At 37.4% G+C, this 25857-nt stretch overlaps 6 protein-coding genes across 6 annotated transcripts; 5 read left to right on the top strand and 1 right to left on the bottom strand.

Moving 5' to 3' along the window:
- Positions 1 to 2483: 2483 nt before the first annotated feature.
- EAF01_004038 (uncharacterized protein) lies at positions 2484 to 2726 on the top strand (the record flags this gene model as incomplete). Its single annotated transcript, XM_038912292.1, has 1 exon — positions 2484 to 2726. One exon carries the CDS (start codon positions 2484 to 2486, stop codon positions 2724 to 2726), a length of 243 nt encoding a protein of 80 aa, XP_038771976.1.
- Positions 2727 to 4058: 1332 nt separating this feature from the next.
- Positions 4059 to 5523, top strand: EAF01_004037 (uncharacterized protein; the record flags this gene model as incomplete). The annotated part of the gene is made up of 2 exons (XM_038912291.1): positions 4059 to 4545; positions 4615 to 5523. The coding sequence occupies exons 1-2, from the start codon at positions 4282 to 4284 to the stop codon at positions 5521 to 5523; spliced, it is 1173 nt and encodes a 390-aa protein (XP_038771975.1). The 5' UTR covers positions 4059 to 4281.
- A 9-nt stretch (positions 5524 to 5532) lies between these two features.
- On the top strand, positions 5533 to 5802 carry EAF01_004036 (uncharacterized protein; the record flags this gene model as incomplete). The annotated part of the gene is made up of 1 exon (XM_038912290.1): positions 5533 to 5802. The coding sequence occupies one exon, from the start codon at positions 5533 to 5535 to the stop codon at positions 5800 to 5802; it is 270 nt and encodes an 89-aa protein (XP_038771974.1).
- A 303-nt stretch (positions 5803 to 6105) lies between these two features.
- On the bottom strand, positions 6106 to 9189 carry EAF01_004035 (uncharacterized protein; the record flags this gene model as incomplete). The annotated part of the gene is made up of 6 exons (XM_038912289.1): positions 6106 to 6556; positions 6767 to 7073; positions 7488 to 7811; positions 7964 to 8055; positions 8207 to 8402; positions 8742 to 9189. The coding sequence occupies 6 exons, from the start codon at positions 9187 to 9189 to the stop codon at positions 6106 to 6108; spliced, it is 1818 nt and encodes a 605-aa protein (XP_038771973.1).
- A 429-nt stretch (positions 9190 to 9618) lies between these two features.
- Positions 9619 to 14436, top strand: EAF01_004034 (uncharacterized protein; the record flags this gene model as incomplete). The annotated part of the gene is made up of 4 exons (XM_038912288.1): positions 9619 to 9633; positions 9684 to 10187; positions 10241 to 12672; positions 12723 to 14436. 4 exons carry the CDS (start codon positions 9619 to 9621, stop codon positions 14434 to 14436), a joined length of 4665 nt encoding a protein of 1554 aa, XP_038771972.1.
- A 7794-nt stretch (positions 14437 to 22230) lies between these two features.
- On the top strand, positions 22231 to 22836 carry EAF01_004033 (uncharacterized protein; the record flags this gene model as incomplete). The annotated part of the gene is made up of 3 exons (XM_038912287.1): positions 22231 to 22316; positions 22420 to 22515; positions 22593 to 22836. The coding sequence occupies 3 exons, from the start codon at positions 22231 to 22233 to the stop codon at positions 22834 to 22836; spliced, it is 426 nt and encodes a 141-aa protein (XP_038771971.1).
- Positions 22837 to 25857: the final 3021 nt, after the last annotated feature.

The raw sequence follows: 25857 nt of genomic DNA, 5'->3' as shown, positions 1-25857 counted from the left end.
CGAATGAAGAAAGTAAAACAATTCATTTTTAGATTGCCAACATCATCGATCGTAACATTTGGCTTTTTGTACAATGTTGCTTTCGCAGCTACCCAGCTTCTGCCTAACGTAAACGCTGGCGCTCTCTCTCTGTATGATTCGGTCAAACATCAATCCACACCGCTATTCGAAAAAGATGAGATGAGAAAACTTTCGGAATTGGTAGTGAAGCATATTAATGAACCATTCATATTGTATGATAGCTGTCCTTGCACCGTACTGTATGATTATGCACATCCCGGTTGGATTTATAGACGGTAGACGGATATACAAATTGTAAGAGTTCTAGAACCTACTTGTCGCACAGGTAATACTTTTCCAACTAAAATCTTCGAATATTTAACTTTTTATACCCTAGTTTATTTATTATATTATAAAATGAAATCAAAAATTATATAATAAGTGTAAAAAGATTTGAGATTATTAAAAATATTAATAGTAGAATAAAATATTTTATTTTTAAATATTTTTATAATAGCTTTTATAAAAGATTAAAGTTGAACTTCTTAAAATATGAAAAAAAATTACTTATTTTGTATAGAAAATATATTTTAAGTTAAAAATTCTAAACTTTTTTAATTAAAAGCTTAACTATATATTAACCTCTAACGAAAATATTTAAAGATAAAGTATATATTTTTTCAGATTTTAATATATTCAAATTATTAATTTGGAAAGTATTAAATTAATATATAATCAATTAAAGTAGTAATCTTATACTTTAGTTCATGTAAGAAAATATAAGTTTTGTAGGAATTATATTACACAATGTTATGGTGTGTAGTAAGTTGGTTTCAGAACTCTTACAAAGCATTTTGTATTACTACCGATGACACTTGACGAGATGAAGGGGGTGAACGAAAGTAATCCTACCGAGGAAATTCAACCCAACCTGCAACTGCTCGGAATATGATGACTTCATATTAAAGCAGACAACATGTTAAATCTCGGAGGAGCCGTGATCTGAATACATAATCATCATTTTCTAAAACAATGATATCAAGAGTAAAAAGCAATAAAATCTAAGCCAAGACATGTTACTTACGGGTTCGATGATCCGGAAGCAACGTTAATGAGTAGGAATAGAAAAAGAAAAAAACGATTTAAACTCCACTTTCACACTTGTTTCCTCCTCCGTTTTCCAGAGAATATGCCTGTCAACCCCACGAAATTCCATGCTTTCTCTCATTTGCAAGGATACAAAACTGTTACAGTAGTAAGGCTGGAAACAGCTCAACAACACAACATAATCCGATACAGTACATATTCCAAGAAACTGGGGACGCTGTTTTAGATTGGATGAGAATCAACGAGATGCAAATACAACGAATGCAGTAGTAGTATTTCTAGGGGCTTCCCTGTAAGAGAGTGACAATTCAACAATTTAGGAGTGTCCGGGGCACTCGGGTTCGAAAGGCTATATGCTATGCTAGCAATGCTAGTATGCTAATATCATGGTAGTACGCCGGAGATTTGCAATTTTTATTCTATTTCTTGTTGGTATAGTTACAATTGTTTTTGCTTTATTGTTTATACTATTCAATTTCCTTGGATTTGTTGCCAGAAACCCTCGCATCGTAGGATGCCTCAGATCGATCATTGATCAAAGCCAGTAACGCACGCACAGCATCACGACCGAAACGATCCATAACCCTGGTTTACTAAATTCGAACATTCTTAGATGAGACTGGGGTAAATACTAAATGGTGAGGCGGCCTCCCGAAGGGATGATTGTCTTGAATTATTTTCCTTTTCTTTTTCGGCTTTGCAATTAGCTGTTTCTTTGTCAACATATTTTTTTCCATCTGTGCTATGTATTTGGTAAGGGGGAATCATACCGGATATGATATGATTAATTTATCAAGGTTTCGTATGGTACTGTGTAGTAGCAGTGGATGCAAGATAAATTCATTCGTTTGCCCCCTCTCAATCGTTTAGTTTGTTTAATTCTTCATTACAAGATCATTCTCTTCAAGATTTGTTGTTCACTCTCCCATCTCACCCAGCCTCATCATTATACTATTTTTGCTTCATAACTGCGAGTGCGCCTGAGCAAAGCATCTGTTAGTTGGAAAAGCGTCAAGTGTATCACCAACTTACCAACCATCAAATCCATCCATCCAGAAGGATCGTAAGCGCTTATCAACCTTCCCCATTTCCCCATACAGAACCAACGTCTTCTGGTGCGTAGTAGCTATTTCCCCCATCATCTCCAGCCAACCCCGAACTGACCCCAAACTTATTAGCTCACGTACAATCTGGGGTAGTACCAGAAAATAATACATAAAGGTCCAAGGTCTCTCAACCTCCTCACCATATTCAAGCCGACCTTCATATCAACCTTTCGACCTTCACATAAAACCGTCCTCTACACTAGACCTCATCATACACTAATACTTCCTCATTCGAATATTAATACAACTTCATCACTCACATCATCAAACATGCCTTCTCAATCATCAACCACTACAATGGCTGTACCTATTCCCCGTCGTCGTCTATCTCCACTTCTTACCTCTTCCACCTTTGGCGAAGACGTCAGTTTCTATCTTGACACCGTCAAAGCGAACTCCAAGAACAAGACTCCATATATCTTCCACGAGAACGAATATGCTCCACCTGCCCCACCTCCACCATCCCCAATCAACTTCCCCGCCGAAAGTTGGAGCCCCGCTTGTCGAAGATAGATCCTACTCTGTTCGCTAGCATATTTACATTGGTAGTTTCATCACAGGGGTGTACGTTAGCGCGTGTGTAATCTTGTGAGGAGGTAGATATATACATGCGATATATCTTCTTTGTCCGTGATTACCCACCGCATTTTCATTTCGTCGCGTCTCGAATTTCGGCTCTGGTTTCATTATACATGAAGCAACATTTTCTTTGGGTTCATTCATGGAAGGAAGGATATCGCAGATGGCAGACAGTAGCCCGTTCATTATATGAAGTTCATTCATTCTTCCTATGGCATTCTAAACGCCATCTCTATCACAGCAACAACAACGGCAACGGCAACAACAACAATAGTTACAGTACTATGAATAGGGCATCGCTCACGCGTGCATTGGAGTTTTCATCAGGAGTTTTAAAAACGGGAGGTTATTATAATGATTTATTAAATTCATTCTTTGGATACTTCGGCAGGACATGATATTTTTAGTTTTTGGGCTTGCTTCTCTGGGTTTGCTTTCTTGCTCCTGGCATGAGCGTCTGTACATTTGGAGGGGTAATGAAATAGCATGGGATGGGATGGGATGGGATGGGACAGGACGGAATGGAATGGTATATCCATAGGGGCAAAGGACAATGTGTACTCTAGAGAGATTATTTTTAGGCAGGCCATGAATGAAAGAATGATCGAATACTTCTTTTCCACTTGACTCGTACTGTGAAAGAATGGCCAATTCTGATGAACGATCTCTGGGCTTTCTCCTTTCTGCGTACCACATATAGAATCTTTACATAGCATATCTACATAGCTACATAAAACCCCTTACTTACCCCAACCCATCCCGAAAACGTTCCCGTCAACATCTACCCCGAGTCTCACCCCACAAATTCACTATCTGCAAATCCGGGGAAGTAAGGAATACGAACCATGCATGCGAAGAATCCAAACTTAAATCTAGATTCCAAATCTCATTACGATACTTTTTCTGATAATGGCTTGATAGTGGCTTGATGTTAATAATAAGTAAATATGCACGCTAGCAGCATGAACCGAGAAAAGCTAAATATGGTACCGAACCGGATACGGCTCGGGAGAAAACTTAGGAGAATGCGGATATTTCGGGTTCATTAACTTTTCGAGAGGGGAAATTGAGAATGTGTTAATCTAATTGTTTGAGAAGAATGCGGAAGTTTCCGTTTTTAGCAAGTTTTAGACTTTGCTATCTCTTCGAGGACAATTGGTCGAAATGGTTATATTTGTTAGAAACACGTGTTGCGCTAGTGCTAGCTTGGAGAGCTGGCCTTTTCTCAACCTCACGCATATTAGTATAGATTGTCAGCTACACAATATCCAGGTACATGGCATTAACCTCATATCGCGACTTGCTATACTGGGCATGTACAACCTGTAGGCCCACCAATCCAGAAGGTGGGGGAGATAGTGATATGCACGTGATGGTACGTGATGGTGGGGGGCACGACATTGGAGTACAACTCAACAAGCTTTTCACTTCTCGGTTTCGAGCTCTCTAGCATCTCAATAGCTCTCTATTCAATCCTTGATATTTAACCATGACGACTACAGATGAAATACCAGGTCAAGCAGGACTCCCATCTCTGAACCCCACTAAATCTTTCTGGCATAGTGAGCCATCGAAGATCTTATTGGGTCATAGAACCACAGCGAACCTTCCTACAGAAGCTGATGTTGTCATTGTTGGGAGTGGTATTGCAGGGACTTCTGCTGCACATTGGTTAAGAGAGCATAATGATGGAAAAGATCTCAATGTTGTGATGTTAGAGGCGAGAGAAGCTTGTTGGGGAGCAACTGGTAGAGTGAGTTAGGCGTCGTCTCTAGTCTACAATATATTAGTGTCTGGTCACTAACGAGACTGCATGATTTAGAATGGAGGTCATTGTCAGCCACTTGTTTATGCTTCACCTCCAGAAGTCGGGGCTTTTGAAGTGAGAAATTATGAGGATATTAAATCTTTTGTGGCGGAAAATGATGTTCAATGTGATTGGAAGTCATTATCCAGTTGTCACTCTTATATGTCAGAAGATCAGTTTGAGGTAGCTGTCAAAGCTGCGGAAGCCCTCAAGGATCTGGATCCAACGCTAGGCAACTTAGTTACCATTATCACCAAAGATTCTACCAATCCATCATTATCAGACCTTCGAATTCCCACAGCAGCTGGCGCAATTGCGACCTCCAAAGCTGCCTCACTCTGGCCTTACAAATTGGTTGCATGGATTCTAGAAGATTTGATCGCCAAGAATGAATCCTCAAGCTCGCCACAATTCAATCTCCAAACCTCAACACCCGTAACCGGGCTTCAAAAGTCTTCCTCGGAATGGATAATCCACACTTCTCGCGGCCAACTCTCAGCCCCCAAAGTTTTATTGGCAACAAATGCCTACACATCACATCTTCTTCCCTCATTCTCTGATCTTATTACTCCTGTCCGCGGTGAAATGTCTTCACTTCTACCTCCATCTACCATGTCCCCGGCTATAGAATCTTCAAACAAACCCTTAGAATACTCCTATAGCATCATGGGTCATTTCGGTCAAAACATAAACCGGGATGATTATCTCGTCCAACGACCATTTTCCTCCACAACCTCATCGCAACAAGAATCAGGAGGAGAATTGATGTTTGGCGGGGGTCGCCAATTTGCTGCCCAAGCTGGTTTGGGTGTCTTCGATGATTCATCTATTGATCCTCCTGCTGCGAATTACCTCCGTCGAGAATTGCCTCGTACACTCAATCTTCACAACAATGAAGAAGAGCTCGAGGCTACTTATGAATAGAGTGGGATTATGGGATTTAGTAGAGATAATTGGCCCTGGGTGGGGAATGCGAGTGAGAAACTGGGAGGGGGGGCGGGTTTATATGTTTGTGCTGGTTTTACGGGACATGGAATGCCGACGGCTAGGTTGAGTGCTAAGGCAGCTGTAGGCTTGATGATGGGAGATAAGATGGAGACTATTGATTTACCTGAGAGGTATGTCTTGAGTGAGAAAAGAGTTAGAAAAGCAAGAGAGCTGGATGTGGTTGGCGTTGCAGATGAGAAGGGTGAGTTTTGCTAGAGTGGTGAGGTTGTGGTTTTTGCGTGGGAATACATGATCCATGGTAGCCAGCCCCGATGTGCTGTCTCCTCATTTTCATTCATACTTTGAATCTTTTTAATAATTATTTGTTCGTTTTATTCTTTCGTTGATAAATAAACAGATGAGCGCTTTAAGATTGTTTCTACAGCCAGATTCTCGTTTTCTCATAACCTCTTTTCATTCACTGCAAAGTGCCATCGTGCGCAGAAGTTATAGAGATACTATTGGAAATCATTTGTTTAATCTTCATTGCATCGGATCATACGAGAGATTGTAATTGCGTCAAGACCAATTCTTGCATTGGCATTTAAGAAACAAGACGTCAATTTCCGCAACAAAGAAGGCTTTCAAGGTTCTCGAGCCGATTTCCCTAGCCCAACATTCCGTTTTCATGAATACCTCGTCAGAGAACTCGCTTTTGATAAAAACTCCCTCAGTAGGTTCCTCCTTGACAATCTCTTCCTTGAAATCCTCCATCTTGACAATAGCCTTCTTGATTGCCCTCTCTTCAATACTCTCCTCCTTAGTTTCCTCCACATCATTATCCTTCACTACACGCTTCAATTCATCATCCACCCAAATATTATATTCCGAATATTTTCCCTTATACTGCAACCTCTTCCGTTCCTTCTCCAACCACTCTCCATACCACAACCCCGTTTTCCACTCTAAATAAATTAATTCATCCCACGCAATCTTCTTCACTCGTTCCCAGTGCTGACGTCGAATAACACTATTGATTCGATTTTCTAATTTATCCAAACACTCCCGCACTACCTCTTGATTTTATCGCATAATCAAAGAACCGAGACTAGGAGCCGCCATATCACGCAACCAATCGCGCGTCTCGCGATAAATTAATTTGCGCCCGAGGTTATAAATGCATCGCGCGTTCATCTTGTCGGGGTTGCAGGCAAATTCATGCTTTAGAGGTATCCAATACCTCTGTCCATTGGTGTTGATAAATATTTTCCAGGATCTGTGGGCGTAGAGTTGTGAACCGTCGGGATTGTGATAGTAGTAATGACCGTCTTCTTCAAAATGGTCAGTCACGGATTTTATTGGAGACAGCTGGTTGCGAGAAGTGCTAAAAGAAGTGTAGAACAAACCACCGAAATTGTAGTATCTGGAACCAGTCAGCTGCAAAGATGCTAGACTTTGATGAGCAGTGAAGGGGAGGGGAGTTGGTACTCTGGTAGCGAGTCTATTTGGAGGTATGTCCATGGAATAGGCTAGAGACATCGCGATATCTAATAGATATTAAATGTGCGCGGAGTGAGGTCTGAGAGATTGTCGCGAAAGTTCAGCGAGATTTGATGAGATTGAGGCCTGTAAACTCTTATTGTTTTAGAGGGATTAATTGCTTGAAATGTTTGTGTTTGATTTAATTCAATTGTTCTCATAGTGAATTCTCTGCTTTGTTGTGTGGGTAATGGTGAATTTGATGAAAAGATGGATTGAAGGAAAAGAAGCTGTGAGAGAGTGTGTTTGCGAGCAAGATAGGGTTGATTGCGGTATTGGCTCTATTGTGTGCACTCCCGCAGCTCTTTCAAATACTGAATATTTTGAATGAAAGGAGCCCATCAGTTACATTTTGCAGTTTGAGAAGTTCATCGTATTCTCGTCCAAAAACCTGTAAGGAGTTTCTACACACGACTACCTACATTTCGACAAGGACCTAATCACTTCTTCTACTGAAATCGGCTCTTCTTCTACATTCGCCAACCTCCCCTTCAAAACACGTATCATCTCTCGAGTCTTTTCAATTTCTTCCTCCTCACAATACGCCTTCCCCTCTCCTCTCCACCAATCCAAATTCCCCTCTTCCCTCTCGATTCCATTCTCAAAATGTTTCTTCCATGCTTTAACCATTTCTGCTCTTTCTCCCTTCCAGTATCCATGATCAGCAATAGCCTGTTCTAGCATTTCATTTGCATCAATGACTAATTTTCTTCCCTCCTCAAGAATAATATTCAACAGTATAACATCTTAGGGGTCTGTATCAGGATCACGATCCCACACCCCCATACGTACACGCCTAGAATGAGAATTTAGAGATTCTGTGACGCTATCTAGATTGAGCTTTTGATTTATTATATCAGAGGCAGAGTCACAGGCATGGTTTCTTATGGTTAAAAACTCGCGCTAGCGGGAGTAGGCAGAGTCGAAGCTGGTGTGGTTGAAGTTATGGGGCCAGCCGTAGGTTCGGAAGAGGAGTCTGAGATCTTCGTACTGGATTTTATTAGACAATTATACAGGTGAAATTTAAGAAAGAAAGAAATGGTGGAATGGTTAATATCGATATCGATGTCGAATGAGGAATATTTGGGGTTGAGATGGCACTAGGAAAAAAATGAGTACATCTTCATCCGATTCTGATAACACTCTACGGTCCTCAGAACTTGGAATCCATTGAAGTTTCAAAAGCCTGTTGGTAAAATCTTCGAAGAGTTCTCTAGCGTGGCGGCTGGGAAGATGGTCATGAGAATTGCGATTACGACTTTGAAGACCCCTATGGAGGTTATATGCGCCGGGATCTTCACTACGACCGGAATCTTGACCTTCCATTGTTATGTGGCCTGGTTTGAGTTAGTATAAATCATTGGACCTAGATTGATATTTAGAAAAATGGAGGTGAAAGATAGATGTAGGTATCCAAGTCAGGTGGAGAAAAGATCTGGGAGGTGGTCCGACAAGAATATTTGAGTGGAATGCTTGTAGTTGACGGTCCGGAAACTGATGTCGCTATCATATCAGCCTTCTGAGTCGGCTGTACTCTATGCCAGAACTTTGAAAGTCTTGTTCAGAAGCTCAACTTGTTTATTTCCTGTATTGAAGACCGCCGCTTGCGAGCTTGTATTCTTACAACAAAACAACCAACGACGCAAGATATAATGACGAAAATTTCAAACTCCCACCATTTCTCGTGTCAAGAAACATCATCGCTCCATGATTTCCACATCCATTGATACAGAGTTCCCAAGGTCTCATATACTCCCCGTTCTCATCATCAAATCCATCTTCAGGAGAAGCAAATCCCGGATCTCGACTCTGCATCAACACTTCCAGATCCCTCATATTGGCAAAACTTCCACCAAGGATAAACTCATCTTCATTGCTATAACCCTCAACATATGGCAGGGCTTGAAGAAGCTCAATAACTTGTGGTTCAAGATCAAAACTCTTTGCGAGATCCACATCGATGGGAGGATCATGGGGTGCATATTTGATGTAGGAGGCGGGAAAGTAACGCATTTTGGCAAGAAGCTCGTAGTATTGTGTTAAAAGTGTTACTATCTCCTGTTGATCATAAACTCCACGTTTCTCGGGCTGACCAAGTAAGGTTATACCGGGGAAAGTATGCATTTGACAAGACATGATATTCGAATTCGGAGGAAAATTTGGAAATGCGATTCATGAGATGAAAAGGAAAGAGTATGTAAATAGTATGGCATCATAATGATGAATCGAAGTAACAGATCCTTACTTATATAAATTACTAGGTAGAAGAACTACAGATACCACCTCGCGAAGTTTCCCCTTTCTAGATGGCTGCCTACCACAAAAGGTGGAGCAGTTTGAAGCTGAAGCTTTGTCACATTTAAAATCAATCACATGATACAACCTCACCTCATTGAGAATTCTGCCGATTACACCGCCTAAATCTTCAACTCCGTCAACAAAATCAATACAATTAACCGTGTTTGTTCGAACATAATTACTTAATGATCTCACCGACTGATTGTTATTATTAAGAAGCAAAGCTTTGAGGCTATTGCTCGACTGGACTACCCAATGTTGAGAAGACTGGTTTGTAGAAGTTCAATCCACATCTGAAGATCAATTATTAAAGTTCATAGAATCTCCATGGCCGGATACTCAACCCACTATACCGCCGCAATGTACTTCGTGTACCAAGACAGTGCAATCAGAGTCTTGAATATTCATTCGTAAGGGGTTATTCATCAGAACTTGTTTTGGAAAAGAAACCTCAATCTCCGACGAGTGATTGGTTATTTGATATTCCTCCAGTATTCAATTCACCAGACGAACTTGGAAAGCCTCTTCCGCCTATAGCTGTCTTTTCGAGAGATAAAATTGATTGGGAGGCTGTAGATAAAATCTTCATCAAACGTCCGAAATTAGCTAAAAGTCTTATTAGACATGGTGACACTGGAATCAGTAAGGTTGCGTTCCTTGCTTCTCTGAACGAGGTCAGATTGAGCAAAGCCCACTGTACTTTTGAATATGAAAGCCAGAGTTATTTTGGAACGGATGGTCAGAGGATTCTTTCTAAATGCAGCCTGACTTTCAACCTTCCTAATGAAGCTCCTATAAATATCGTTGGGTTATCTACCAAAAAGGTAGGTTCAGTCTCTCAAGTACTTTGGAAAGCTTTACTAACTAATAGTTCTAGTGTTTGGCTAGAGGAGTTGCACTGTTACAACTTTTCCCCATTCTTGAAGAAAAGCAAGTATTAGATGACTTGTTACTCCTCATCTCACAAAAACGGGTTGTTCAAACAGAACAAGAGAAACTCGATCAGAATGTTCAATCCACAGAGACTCAACCAGTAGTGCTAATCGAACCAGCGGAGACAAAATCAATTCCGGATGCTCTGTTAACACACAAACATGAACCACCGGTAGAACCGAAATTATTGATGTCGGCAAAAATACCGAAAGAGCTCACATCGAATCATCTTGCCACGCGTGAAGTGTTTAATTATGCAGCAAGATATCTACACATCCCGGAATACACTGTCAATGTCCAGAAAGTTCCTGAAAGAGAACGCTCGAGCAACCTCGTCATATCAAAAAAGCCTGCAACTGCAAAAACAATTTTTACTGTCACTATATCTTTGCCTGAACATAGTATTCATGCAACCGCAACCAGTTTCGATCTCGCATTTACGGAGACTATGGCATGTACAGAGTTCAAAGTGCAAGCCGAGAAGCACCATATTGCGAATACCATACCTTCCGATTCATTAGAAGAACCAATCGTTTTAACCACTGCAAACGTGAGAAACTTTATAGATTTCTATAATGACTACAATGACAGATTAGTCATTCGGATAAAGCGCGAGGACGACATTTTCAAAAGTCAAGCCTTTACCAGGGATTCTGACACTACAGCTCTTGAAACACTTGGTCCGGCTATTGAGAGAAGCAGTTCTCGTGACCTTGAAACGTTGACTCTTCTAGTTGCTGCAGTCACACTAGTTAAGCAAAGACCTCAACTACTCTTGGATTATTCGAAAAAGCTGGATGTAAGAACTGGAAAATACGTGGGCAGAGCTCTTCCTATGAAGCTTGAATTACACCAGACTAGTCTGGAGTTAATGCAACGCACGGTAGAAACCACCACAAAGCTAGACTTATCAATACTACCTACTGGTGAATGCAAGGACCATGATGTCCCTGCCTTGGTGGACTATCACAAAACCCGCTCCGAGTATCCTCATGGCTGGGAAGTTAAAAATCGTTGCCACAGTTTATTGAATTGGTTTTCTCAACGTTCGTACAAACAGAAATACTCGAAGTTACTCCCTTTAAATCAGAATTCATTTGAAGTCTTGAATCACATTGAAGATAATCAATTCTCTATTTTAATCGGGAAAACTGGGAGTGGAAAGACGACTCAATTGTCTCAAATAGTTTTTGATTACTATATTCGTACAAAACGTGGTGGAGAGTGTAGGGTCATCTGTACGCAACCGCGAAGGATAGCCGCGAAGTCAGTGGCAGAACGTGTTGCTGAAGAACGTGGTCAAGAGCTGGGTGATCAAGTCGGTTACAAGATAGGTTTTGATACTAAACTCCCCAATCCTCACGGAAGCATCACATATTGTACCACAGGAATTATCTTACAACAATTAATACACCATCCCGATGCTATACTTGACAGCACAACACATCTTATTATTGATGAAGTCCATGAGAGAGATCTGGACATCGACTTCCTTTTAACCATGGTTAAAAAGCTTGTGAGAGCCAGAATTGAAGCTGGAAAACCTGCACCAAAAGTGTGCTTGATGAGTGCCACCGCTGACGCCGAGATGCTTCAAGAATATTTTGCTTTCAAAGATGGAGCCCGAGAAATTACCTGCCCAGTTCTACATGTGGAAGGCCGAGCTTTCCCTGTAGAAAAATACTATCTCGAAAATATAATGAATACTTTCAGAGAAACATACTCAACAGGCCATCCTATATGGGACCTTCTCGACTCAACAAAGAACAAGACTTATCTAACGAGTGAACAGCGGATCAAGAAAACTGATTTAGTCGTGGATATTGAGAATGAGCAGCCTGAATCAGCGATCAAATGGGACAGCCATGACGATGATCCCGATAGTCTACAGAAGCAGATAGCAATGGACACTTTGGAGGGGCAAGTACCCGTTGATCTGGCTGCTATTGTGGTTGCACACATAGCGAGTACTACAGAAGATGGTGCAATACTACTTTTCCTGCCGGGCATACGAGGTATCAATCTCATTGAAAACAATCTAAGGACGCAAAATGTTTTTAATGTAAACTTCAATGACGAAAGTAAGTTCAAGATTCTGAAGTTACACTCCTCTACTGCAGATAAACATCAGGAAGTCTTCAAGCCAGTCTCTCCAGGTTGTCGAAAGATCATTTTAGCCACAAATGTTGCTGAAACCTCAATCACTATTGACGATATTCAATACGTTGTGGATACTGGAAAACACAGGGAAAACAATTTTCATCAAATGTTACGAATTTGGTCACTGCCTTGTAAATGGATTAGCAAATCGAGTGTGAAACAGAGATCAGGTCGAGCAGGCCGTGTTCAAAACGGTAGTTATTATGGCCTCTTTTCGTGAGTCATTCCTCCAACTCCTTCTGCTTTTTGATATTGACATGAGGCAGAAAACGTCGCTATGATTCCCTTAGAACAGCCCCTCGCCCAGGAATGAGTCGCGTTGATTTGCAGAACACCTGTCTCGCAGTTAACATTCTGGGTTACAATGAATCTATTCAAAATTTCTTAGCCAGCGCTCCAGAGCCTCCATCACCTAAAGCAATACAGTCAAGCATTGAGGGTCTTCAAACACTTGGAGCACTCACTTCCACAGAAGAAATTACTCCTTTGGGCCGAATAATTGGGATGCTCCCGTTGAGGCCCGCACTGGGCAAAATGGTGATTCTCGGAATCGTTTTTCGTTGCTTAGATTCTATGATAATTTTAGCAGCCTTTGACAACATAATACTTCAAGTGCGTCCACTATATATGGAAGAAGAATCTGATGCGGCAATGAGAGGATTTGCAAGGAGATCCAAAAGCGATCATGTCGCCATGCTCAATGCTTTCCGTGCACTTCGCCATTTGGAAGAGGTTGATGGTCGCGGAGTCATGGCCTCATTTGCATACCAGAAGTTTCTGAGTGTAGCAAAATATGACACAGTGAAGCGAAACATTGGTTTAATCCAACAAGCGCTTCGAAGAAATGGTTTGGTGGTAAATCAAGAGACTCAAGGCGTAGCCGGAATTGGTGAAATGTATGGCGGAGAGGTTCTAAACGAGAACTCGGATCAGGATGAATTGATCAGAGCACTTCTTGTACAGGGTCTGTATCCGCACATTGGTACATGGAGTAATCGCGAAACCAAATATCAAATCGTCGCCAACGAGAAAGTACTCGTTCATGTACATCCATCTTCTATCAATCACCCTCGGCAGCAACCTAACTTGAAAGTTGAAGGCATTACATCTCCATCAAAAGGCAATGCCCGGTTGTTATGCTTTGATAAGCTCACTCTCCTAAGCAATAAAAACCTTGTCATGCAACGTACAACTGCTGTAACACCTTTTATGGTATCCTTGTTTGGCGGGACGCTGAGTCAAAGTGCAGATAATGCAAACCAAGTCGAAGTAGACAAGTGGCTTCCATTCGATGTGCGAAGCACAGACAAACTGAGAGGTGCAGAGGGTGTTGCGGGACAGACCCTTGTACGTTTCAACAAGGCATTGCGACAGCTAGAAAATATTTCGTTCAACGATTTGGCCAACGGGGAATACGTTGCAGACAATGAATTATCTCATAATTTCGCGAAAGCTCTGAAGGGAATGTTAATCACGGAACAGGATATTGATAGACTTGCGGAAGAGGTCGAACTCGACCTTGCTATGGACCTACGCAAGTTTTGGAATCGATCCGAATCGCCAGTTGATAGAATACCACCAAAGGAATCTAGGGAGAATGTACCAAAGTTTTCACTCCTTGAAGAAACACAAGATGATGAAGATTCGTACGGGTCTTTTTTGGAATTGGTTGAAAGTGCTTTGGAAGGTCCCACTACCACTAAGCTTCACTCGGAAGTAGCATCTTCCTCCTCACAAGTCGAGTCACAGCCCTTCACGGAAAATGTGGCCACTAAAGATAGTGATGGTGATGAATCAAAGAATTCGGGAAATCTAATTCCTTTCAAGTACATGCCTGGATCCAAATTCCTAAACGGGCGTCGAAATACTGGAAATGTGCCTCTGAAAGACCGGCTCAGTAGCTCAGAAACCCCTCCTGGGAATAAATCTAAAACCAAAGAAATCAATCACTTATTAAACAACATATTTAAAGGGTTATAAAACTCACACCGGCAGATATCCAAAAAAAAACTTTTCACGAGCGATTATTACCTTGTCTTTCAAAATCTCGAAAACACCTTCATCGAGAATGAAAAACACAGAATGTTACTCTCGGAGAATATGAGCAGTACTTCTACGACTACTTTTGATGCTACCGATCGCGGTTCAAGCCGATATCGAAGCAGCGGAGAATAATCCAGATATTGTCTATACACCTGCTTACAGTATTTCCTATTACGACTTCAATCGTCCTGAAGATCAAAAATGTAGAAGTCAACCCCGAGCGATTTACCCATACAAAATTCGATATTTTGAAACACATGATATGTGACGCAATTCATGGGCTCGTATTACTGTGGAAAAGGATGTAATCTATGGTACGCTCGAGGATTTGAGTGACATGTTACTCCCAAGGGAAAGACATCGGGAGATGAATCGATTTGGATTTTCTGTTGCCACGGCTTGACATTTTCCTTTCTCTCTAAGGGTTCTTGAGGTAAAGAGGCAAATACGAGGAAAAACATAAAGATGTGCCTCCACATTCCGCTGCCTTGCATATTGGGTCAGAAAGCGTTATTGCACATAGTTACAATTCATACTCTGTTTCTCGGGATCAAAATAGTACAATTTTCTTACAGGATATCAAACTTTAAAAGAATACGAAAAAAACTAAGAAGAGTTGTTTCGAAATAACTCTTTAATTTATATCGTATTCGAATTAGGGAATCATTCTATACCTTTTTCTATAATTATTAAATCGGTATTTATTTGAGTTAAATAGTTATTATTATTGATACAAAAAAGAAGATATATCGTATTTGTTTAAGATATTTAAAAATGATTAATATTATTATTATATAGAATAATCATATTAAATGAATTAGTGGAAGAGATTTCTTAAAGATTTTTATAATGATTTAAACCTTTTAATATTTAATGATTTTATAGAAAAGTTTTATAAGAGTTATCGAACTTACTTACCGTACCCTATAAATTTTTGTAATAAAATCTCTATAAAAATGATGTTTTTCTATACAAATTAAAAAATTAACAACTTTTTCAATTCAAAGAATTTTATTTTCAAAACTTGAAAATAAATAAAGAATATTATACTTTATCGAAAAAAAATATATATATTTTTTTAATTTTTTTTTCATGAATTATATAGATTTGAAGTTAGAAAAATTAATTTTTTTTAACTTGTAATACTTTTCCCATACAAAATAAACGATTTTTTAGAAAATTTATAATTTTTATCTTTAATAACTTGTGACTTTATGAATAAAATATTTAAAAATAAACTAGTAGTTTTTTATATATATAATTAAATTAATTCTAAATCGATTTTATATTCTTTTTGTTATTTTATATAAAGTTTGAATAAAGAAATAGGGGTCTTAAAAGCTAAAAAATTAATAGTATTAATAGGGAAATTGAAATCTGTACGATGAGGAGGTGCTAGAACTTTATATAAAAAAGAAGGTTTTTAGGTATAGGAAAATGAAAAAGGAAAATCTCTTTAAAAGTTCTACTTATTTTAAGAAATATCTTCAACAAGATTATTAATATATAAAAATGAAATCCTTTTATAATACCTACAATTACTTTATACAAGGAAAACAATATTCTTTAAATCTCGATATAATATAATTTACATATATAAGAGTAATCCTAAAGTATAGTAGAAATTATAATATATTAATACTAATTATATCCTCTTACAACATATAATACATTATTAATTACTTAGAAAGGAAATAACAAACTTTAATAATATAGAACATATATTATATTAAAAATCAATATTATAATTCATTCTATACTTATTATACAATTTATTTTGAATTATTAATATATTAAATATAGATTAAGATTAACTATATAATTACTCATCTTCTTTATTATAAGATTTTAGAAGGAATATGAAAAAAAATCAAGAAGAGCCTTTTCGAAATAACTCTCTAATCTATATCGTATTTAAATTAGGGAATTACTTTATATTCTTTTTTATAGTTATTAAGTTAATATTTATTTAAATCAAGTAATTATTATTGTTAATATAGAAAAGAAAATATATTATATATATTTAGAATATTAAAAATAATTAATACTATTATTATATAAAGTAATCATATTGAATAAATTAGTAAGAGGAATTTCTTAAAGATTTCTATAATAATTCAGGCCTTTTAGTATTTAATAATCTTATGAAAGGAGTTTATATATAAAGAAAAAGATTCTTAGATATAAAAATAAATAAGGAAAATCTCTTCAAAAAGTCCTATTTATTTTGAGAAATATTTCTAACAAAATTATCAATATATAGAAATGAAATCTTTACATAAAACTTATAATTACTTTATATAGGAAAATGATATTCTTAATATCTTAATTTAATAAAACACATAAGGATAATTCTAAAGTATAATAGAAATCGTGATATATTAATATTGATTATATTTCTTTATAATATATAATATATTATTAACTATTTAAAAAGAAAGTAATAATCTTTAATAATATAAAGTATATATTATATTAAAAATCGATATTATAATCTGTTTTATACTTATTATATAATTCGTTTTAGATTATTAATATATTAAATATAAGTTAAGATTGATTAATGTAACTTATAGTGAACCAAGTCATATGGAGAACCGGGTCACAAAATTCAATTCTCTTTATATAATTTTGTTCTATAAGCTATATATTCATTCAATTTCAATTCTAAATTATTTAAACTATTCTCTAACTTTTCTTCTTTAGTTTCCTCTTTTAATTCTTCAATTGGATATTTATATGATTGTCCTCATGACTTTTTCTCCTTAGGTTTTTCCTTTACCTTATATATCATTTTTAGTATTTCCTTATTATTAAAAACAAATTAATCTTATAATTTGATTCTTTTATTTTTAATTCTTTTCTTTTAAGTTTCAATTATCTTCTGAATATTAGCGAGCTGTTTCCGAAGTAGAGCTATCTTAGTATTCTGAGATTCTACAAGCTTAATCATTCTCTTAATATATCGACAAATTAATAATACAAAAGAATCATTATTTGTTAGAGCTTTATTAAAGATCTGATTTACTTGCCTTAATTCTATCCTATCTAAAAAAAAGCTCCTAAATATAGATAAGTTTAAATCTTAATTGAAGGTTTTTATTTATAAAGTGGAAGATTGTTAAGAGGAGTTAAATGGTAATAAATCGAGTACTTTTCGTGGGGCAAAAGGTATTAAACCAGCTCTTCTCCAGCCAGCTTTAATATTAGAAGAATTCAATGCTTTTTTTTAATATTTTGAAAGAGTTCTATTCATTCAGCTCTTTGGATTTGCTTTACATTAGTTCGAAAATATCGATCAACCTTTAAAGCATGATATCGTTTTATTGGCCTATATACTATAATATTAAATGGTTGAAGTAAGTGAGAACAATGAAAAGGTAATATAAGTAAATCAATATCCTTCTCTATATAGAAAGCAATAAAGCTATCTGTAATATGACTTGAATAACTATTCATAATCAAAAATCGAGATTGGTTATTTAATACTTTCTTGAATTCTAATTCGAAAACCCTTTTTAATCATTCTAATTCATAATTGTTTGAGGTTTATTCATTTATATTAGTAAAGAACTATTAGCTTTGAGGTATATTCTTTAAAATCTATATAGAATTTGTATTCTAAGCCTTGAAAATAATCATAGATAATAAAGCCTTTTTAGCTATATTGACATATTCAAATACAATTATTTATTCTTACTTACCAACTATAACTTTCCAATTCGATTTCTAAGTAGAATCGACTATAATATATATACTTTGAATACTTCCAACTTTAAATTCGATTTTATTTATATTATATATATTATTTAATTTATACTTTTGTTTAATGAGATGTATATAAAACGTATTAAACTAAGCCTGAATATTCTCTAGTATTATCTCTTTAGTTCAATTAGACTCTAATTGATATAAGTAGTATGTTTTAAGTTTTGAATATCGTTTTTGGAATCTATAGATCCATTTATAGCTGTTACGACGGATAACAAGAACTACAGGATTAGCATCACGTGACCATAAAAGCCGACAATCGAAATCGACTTTCGACTTTCGACTTTCGAAACTCGACCATCGGCTTTCGACAATCGACTCAAGAGTTAACAGAGCAGGAAGGTCTATATAAGGGAACAGGATTTCATTACAATGTAGAGCTTCGTGCTCAAGAACAATCATTAGTTTCATTACTATAGTTACGAGAATTGCAACCAGTTACAACCTTATTGAATTCCTACTTGAAGTCTAGTCTAAACCACCTCGAGAGATCTCTAGACACTTCCACGTGACCCTAGAGGCAGCTCCCGTAACAATAGCCTATAAATGGAATTTCTATCGAGGTAGGAATTCGAGATGATATGACCTGAACGCATCAAAAACGAATTTCATTAACCATTTTCTTCATCAATATAGGTGTAACAGGAAATCTAATGATAATAAGTTGTAAAATCCATTATACAAAAGTATTTTCTTTTACATTTGAAAGAATTTGAGTCATTTTATGAGATTGAATATGTGATTTCCTTTCAGTAATCCTAGCTATAAGAATTGATTTAAGAACTTCAAAATACTCTGCAGTCTTTTTAATTGATTTAAATTCCTTCAATTGAAATGTAATAATAACATTCTATATCTTCTCTTCAATTTGAAAAGATATAAAAAGTGATTCAATATACATAGCAAAATTTGTTAGGGTTTGAAGTTAGTAATGGGCTAAATATAACTCAATTCCCTATATAACCTGGTTCACTATAAGTTACATTATATAATTATTAATCTTTTTCCTTACAAAGCTTTAGAATTCTTCTATTAAAGAAGTAGTATTAATAAAACTAAATGAAGATAATAGATTTCGAATAGAATCTAATCTAATTAAAGTATTAAAAAAAGAAGATTTGGAATAAAATATTTTATAATATAGAGTTAGAATTGGAATTATTAATATTATAAATAAAATTTAAAGAATCTAAGAATTAATGATTTAAAAATAAAGACACTTTTATAATAAGATAGTAATATATTAACTATAAGATTTAATATATTAAAAGGAATTAAATAAAATAAAAAGGGATAATAAAAACAAATATAAGAAGTAGAGAATTATAAAAGTTACAAAAAAGTAAATAAAAAGATTAGAGATTTTATAATATAATAGGATTTTATAATAACAAACTCAAACAGACTCTAAAGGAAGATAGGTTTTTTATTATTTTTCCTTGTTTATTTTATACAATTCAATATATAGAGGTGTATCGTATAGTCAGTATAGCTTAGCTATAGATAGACTGAATCGATTAAGATTTTACTACTACTATCAAACTTTAGATCGATTTTCATTTCTAGACGAAGTTCAATTTATTTCGACCCTTTTCTTAATATTTCTAGTACCCGCGACCACTTCGGCATTAGCTCTTACTGATAATATCGCGGCCGTGAATTCGGACGTACCCTCCACCTTGTGTACTCTATGCTCGTAGAGCGTTGTTGCTTGTAAGGAATGCGATACTACTCACTCCAGTTATTTGTCTGGACTTCATTGCTGGTCTACTCCAATCATCTAACGATGCTCATCCACACATAACGTTGGGTACGATGATGAAGTTGAGAGTGCGCCAACGTATTGACCTGGGTGGTAATGCCTTTATTTGGCTATGCGATAATCACTTACGTCCAGATGGGTAGCATATGAAAGTGATCGTCGTGCTTGGTTAGACATGAAATGAAGATGGAGATTAAGAGGGAGTTAGACGTATCCATCTGTATAGATCAAACGGGGTGGAAACTGGCACTTGCGCTGTGAGGACTACGATCGTAATTGTGGCATTGTCATGTCAAAAGATATCGTCGGATTCAATACTGAAGCACTAGAATATCATTAAGAACACTTGAACCGACATACAGCTGTACAGAAGATGAAGATGCGGCCCACAAGTAGATTGTGAAATGATAATACACACATGCTCTCGTAGACAAGACGACGTCGAAAGAAGTGCTTGCAGGCGCTATCTAGTTGTGTATGAACCAATTGCAGCTTACGAGAACGCAATAAAAAGTGTGATGATCCAAATTACCAATGAATTAACAAAGGTAAGATTTAGATAGATGAAATAGTAATCATACTATCAAATCTAAAACGTATACTCGAGTAGAGATAAACACTCATTCATCGTCATCACCATCGCCAACGAAAACGAAAACGAGCCCACGTGATACAAAAGATCTCGACCAATCCATCCATCTAGGTACTTGACCAGCATTTTTCCACACACCATCTCCAAAGGCGCGGGAATAAAATCTGGGAATGGCTCTTATTCCCTGTTTGTTGTACATACCGTCAAATTGGAGAAATGGGAGGTTGGTGTCGTAGAAATGGGTTGGAACTGTTGGGGATAAATATTAGATGTGCAACAAATTGGTTTTTAGGGAGATCACGTGATTTAGTGGAATGGGGTGATTTAGTGGGATGAGATGACTAAGAGGGGGAGGGGAGTTGAGTGAGGTGACGTCATAGACTTGTGGGAGAAAGATGTTGGGGACGATAGCAAATGGTGAATGAATGGATGAAGAGAGAAATGAATAGAGAATATTTCTCTGTGAGAGTTATTTATATTCAATTTTCATGATGATGGATCTATCGTATCTAGATGGTAGATATAAAATATACGTAATAATCACGTGACACTATCGAATTTGGAATTGTAATTGTATTAATTAGAATATCTATCTATCGGTATGGAGATCTCTCTCTTCGCTGGATGAGGTGGTGCTTTATTATTATACCGGTATTGTAGTATTTATAATCTACCTTGAACTTACACTCATTACACCTCATAAACGTGTGATCGCCACAAATCTAGCTACTGTATATATGGATGATGTCAGTGCTTAAGATTCCCATGTGATTGTGGCTTAGGTGTCAAGAATCCTTCCTCCAAGCTGTTTTCAGCTGTGCAGGAAAGGCGAAGTATGTTGTCGGTCCACCAGGTCGGAGGTAGGTACTAAATTCTAATACGCAATCAAAAAGTGTGACGAGAGAGAGGTATGCGTGTACCAATGATATGATGGATATGGAATCAGATGTTGTGCTGCGCCGAGTTCATATCACGTACGACCAGAAGATGAATCCGAAGTTCCGTTGGAGAACTGGGAGGGATGATTGTGTGCGAGAAGTGATGGAAGGGATGGATTGTCATGAGCAAAGGAACTGGCTGCACTGCACCAAATCCTACGCGTGCACACACAGTGTATTATCTGTCTTGTAGCAGCTACCCAAAGTGAATAAAGAAAATAAGGCTCGGCAGATTGTAGATCCATACACTCATCACTCACCATGCTACATACATACACTATGAGACTAATAACCAAGAAAAGGTTGGATCACTGGTGGAATGCCATGCTTTTTGCACCGCGTGCCACACGAAACTAATAAGGTTCTGGCTTTTGCAATCGGGATAATAAGTTTGGGGAGGATAAGAAGCGGAGAAAAGTTGGATTTGGGTACTTGGTATTTCTTCACTTTTTATCATTCCTGGAATTTTACATCATTTGTTTGATTCTTTTTCGAAACGAGAAACGAGATCTATATCACGATAATACAAGACAAGACAAGACAAGACAATTACATTCGATTTCATCTCGATATTCTTCACACTATTCTCATACTATCCCACACTATTCCACACTCTCCCACACTCTCCCACAACTTCAGAAAGAAATCACACAGAAAGAAACCTCAACATGGGTGTTCTTCCAATCGATACTCGTGAAGCTCTTCATTTGAATGAGCTCACGTCAAGAGCTACATGTTATCGCAGAGGTTATGGGTTCGTCTCTTCTCATTCTTTACTATTTCTTCATCTCTTTTCTTTTGATTCAATCGAATCATCACCTTCTCAATTCCAAACTAGATATCTAACTTCATTCTAGTTACTACCGATGTAACTCCGCCTGGAATCGCTTCGGTCGATGGATTCTCGCTGGCGTATTGATATTCGTCGGTCTCATATTACTTTTTGCTATCATGTAAGTATTAACGACATCATTCCCATCTCTCTCCCTCTCCCAACCCAATCCAATCCAATCCTAACCCACAAACCCAGGTGTATATCCAAACGTCGCCGTCGTCGCAACCAAATCGGTTCCACAAACCAACCCATGGCATACACCCAACCCGCTGCTACCTACGGCCAAGCACCCGCCAGCTACAATTACTCGCAGAACCAACAATCGTATGCGCCGCCGACCGGTGCACCACCGACATATGGTGGTGCGCACCAGGGTGCGAATGCGGATTATTATGGGACGAGCGGGGTGACGCAGCCGGCGAATACCTATGCTAAGTAGGGGGTTTGGGAAAGGGAGGGGAATGATGAGGTGCGATTGGGAGATGCATAAGTACATGTTGGTATGATGCACGATTGATACAACTGCGAATGCAAATGCGATTGCTGGATAATGATTAATGGATAATATGTTGGTTGGCGTTAGCGATGGTTTCTTTGATGAATGAAGGGATGGAAGATGGATGGATGGATGGATGGATATGAAATTACAGGGGTTTCAATGATAATTCATTCTTTCTACTCATATTTATTATGCTGTTTGGAATTCTATCGCTGTGAAGAGAGATATCTTGTGACATGAGATAATCCACATCTAAATGCTATCTCCATGCTCTCAATCACGCCAGCTGGGTAAGCCATGAGCTTCCGTAGTATTCTAAATTCTAACTCGTATCCAAAGTATGATACAGACAAACCCAATTCAATTCCATTTCTTTACGATATTATACTATCTTCTCCTACACCATTGACTACAACCCGAATCAACTCACGTAGTATGTGTTGAAATTACGAGGGAAGATATATACATGAGATCATTTCGATTTTCCACAGTTGAGGTTTGAGGATATCGTTAATCGGAAAACAAGTGTCTTATGATTTATCATTTATACAAGCAGAATTGAATGCTATACTATTACGGAAGCTGCCTTTAGGATCATGTGAAAGTGTCTAGAGTTCTTTCGAGGTGGTTTAGATTAAACTTTAAATAGGAATTTAATAAGGTTGTAATTAATTACAATTCTTGTAATTATAATAATGAAATTAATAATTATTCTTAAGCACGAAGCTCTATATTGTAATGAAATCTATTCTTTATATAGACCTTTATATTAAAGTTGATTGACAAGTTGATTAACTTTTGATTATATGATATTTGTTTTGTAATTCCTATTGTTCTAACTTATTCTTTTGTTTTAGAGCTAATTCTCTAAGATATTATTAATCTTAATGAAGCCTTTTTGCTTATTATATTCTGTCTTTTTTAGAATCTACTATCTTGGGAATTATATTCTAGATTTCTAGGGTATTCTATAATTTAATACTATATATATACCTGAGGTGTCTCTTGGGTGCCTAGTATCCCCCGGTATATTGTAGCTGAATCATTAAGGTCTATAAGACCATTATAGCCTATAAGTTAGTGATTCTACAGCCTGTTACTAATCCGTTGTAATATATACAGAAAAACTTGGTTATACCGCACTGAAATTTTCGACCAATGAAATCCGGTATGAAGAAGATTCCGGTATAAAAAATAATGACTCCAACTTTCTAATTAAAATTTATTTTCGATTTCAGCTCTAAACCCTAATATTTTCAAGAGAATATCATATAATAATAGTCTTTTAAGCTTACTTATTTAAAATATAGCTTATTTAGTTAAATTAATTATTAAAATTTATATCGGAATTTAATTAATTTAATTCAGTATACTAGTTTTCATCGAAATTTCAATATTCCTATATATATTTAGAAAATAGTAGAAAAAAAGTCTGGTATATTCAAGTTTTCGATATATTTTAGTCTGATATAATTAAGTTTTCGGTATATTTTAGTCTGGTATGATTAAGTTTTTCTATAATATAAGAGTTTAGGCCCTATTGTTACGGAGTGTTACGGAGGTACCCGCACCGCAACATGGATTATAAGATAAACCTAAGGCCTTGGTGTTGGAACCTACGAAAACAGCACTGTAGGGACAGTTGGATTAAAGGGTAACGAAAGATAGCGGTAACCGAATCAATAAGCAATGATTAAAAGATAGGTACCTATCTTTTGTTGGCACCTACCCTACAGTAGGCACAGGAGGGATAGCGGTACAGGTTATCTAGTAAGCACAGGTTAGATAAGCAGTAGTATCATGTAGGTCACGGGGCAAGTGTCACGTGATGGATAGACAGTCTACCCAAGCTATCCAGGCTATCCGTGGATAGACGGGATAGACAGTCTACCCAAGCTATCCAGACGAGAACGAAGGTCTATATAAAGAATGGGTTTCATTACAATGTAGAGCTTCGTGCTCAAGATCAATCATTAGTTTCATACTATAGTTACGAGAATTGCAACCAGTTACCAACCTTATTGAATTCCTACTTGAAGTCTAGTCTAAACCACCTCGAGAGATCTCTAGACACTTCCACGTGACCCTAGACGTAGCTCCTGTATGTTACGGGAGCTGCCTCTAGGGTCACGTGGAAGTGTCTAGAGATCTCTCGAGGTGGTTTAGACTAGACTTCAAGTAGGAATTCAATAAGGTTGGTAACTGGTTGCAATTCTCGTAACTATAGTATGAAACTAATGATTGATCTTGAGCACGAAGCTCTACATTGTAATGAAACCCATTCTTTATATAGACCTTCGTTCCTTGTTGTCCCATTGATCCCATCGTGTCCCACCAGGTGGGAGCAGTGGGATCCAGTGGGAATCTCTAATCCCGTGACTTTCTGATCAGGTGACTCGGTATGTTAGATGTCGTCGTAACACTATCCCCTTCCTAGCTTAGCGCTTGTCCCAAGCGTTTATAAAGTGAGTTTCCCCCACTTGATTAATTCCGTAGTGCCTTCCTTTCTGTTTGTTATGATGTCCGTTATTCGTTCTTCAAAATCTGTTGTTAGTTGTAAAAATATTTATTTTCGTTCTAAAGACAAAGGTGTCATTATGTCTTACAAGTGTAGTCGCTGTTTGGAGAAGAACCTTGAGTGTCGGGTGCTTCCAAATGCTGTGCACTGTGGTGAATGTATAAAGAGTGTGGGCAGTGGTCGTTGTGATGTGTATGGCCACTCTGCGGGCGATTGGTCTCGTGTTAATTCTGAGGAAGAGCGTCTTGAGTTCGAGGAGGAGAAGGCTGCGAATGCTATGGCTGAAGCAGCTGCTCGGCTGGCTCGCCTGCGAAGGCAGAAGCGTGTTTTGCGGGAAAAGGCTGGCAAAATGCTTCAACATGACCTTCGTACTATTGAAGCTCTTGAAGAGTTTGAGGCTGAGGAACAGCGATTGGAAAATGAGCGTATTGAGAAGGAAAAGG

Source organism: Botrytis porri (genome assembly GCF_014898465.1).
Source record: "Botrytis porri strain MUCL 3234 chromosome Unknown BPOR_005, whole genome shotgun sequence".
In the NCBI taxonomy this organism is placed as follows: domain Eukaryota; kingdom Fungi; phylum Ascomycota; class Leotiomycetes; order Helotiales; family Sclerotiniaceae; genus Botrytis; species Botrytis porri.
This window is presented reverse-complemented; position numbering and strand designations above follow the sequence as displayed.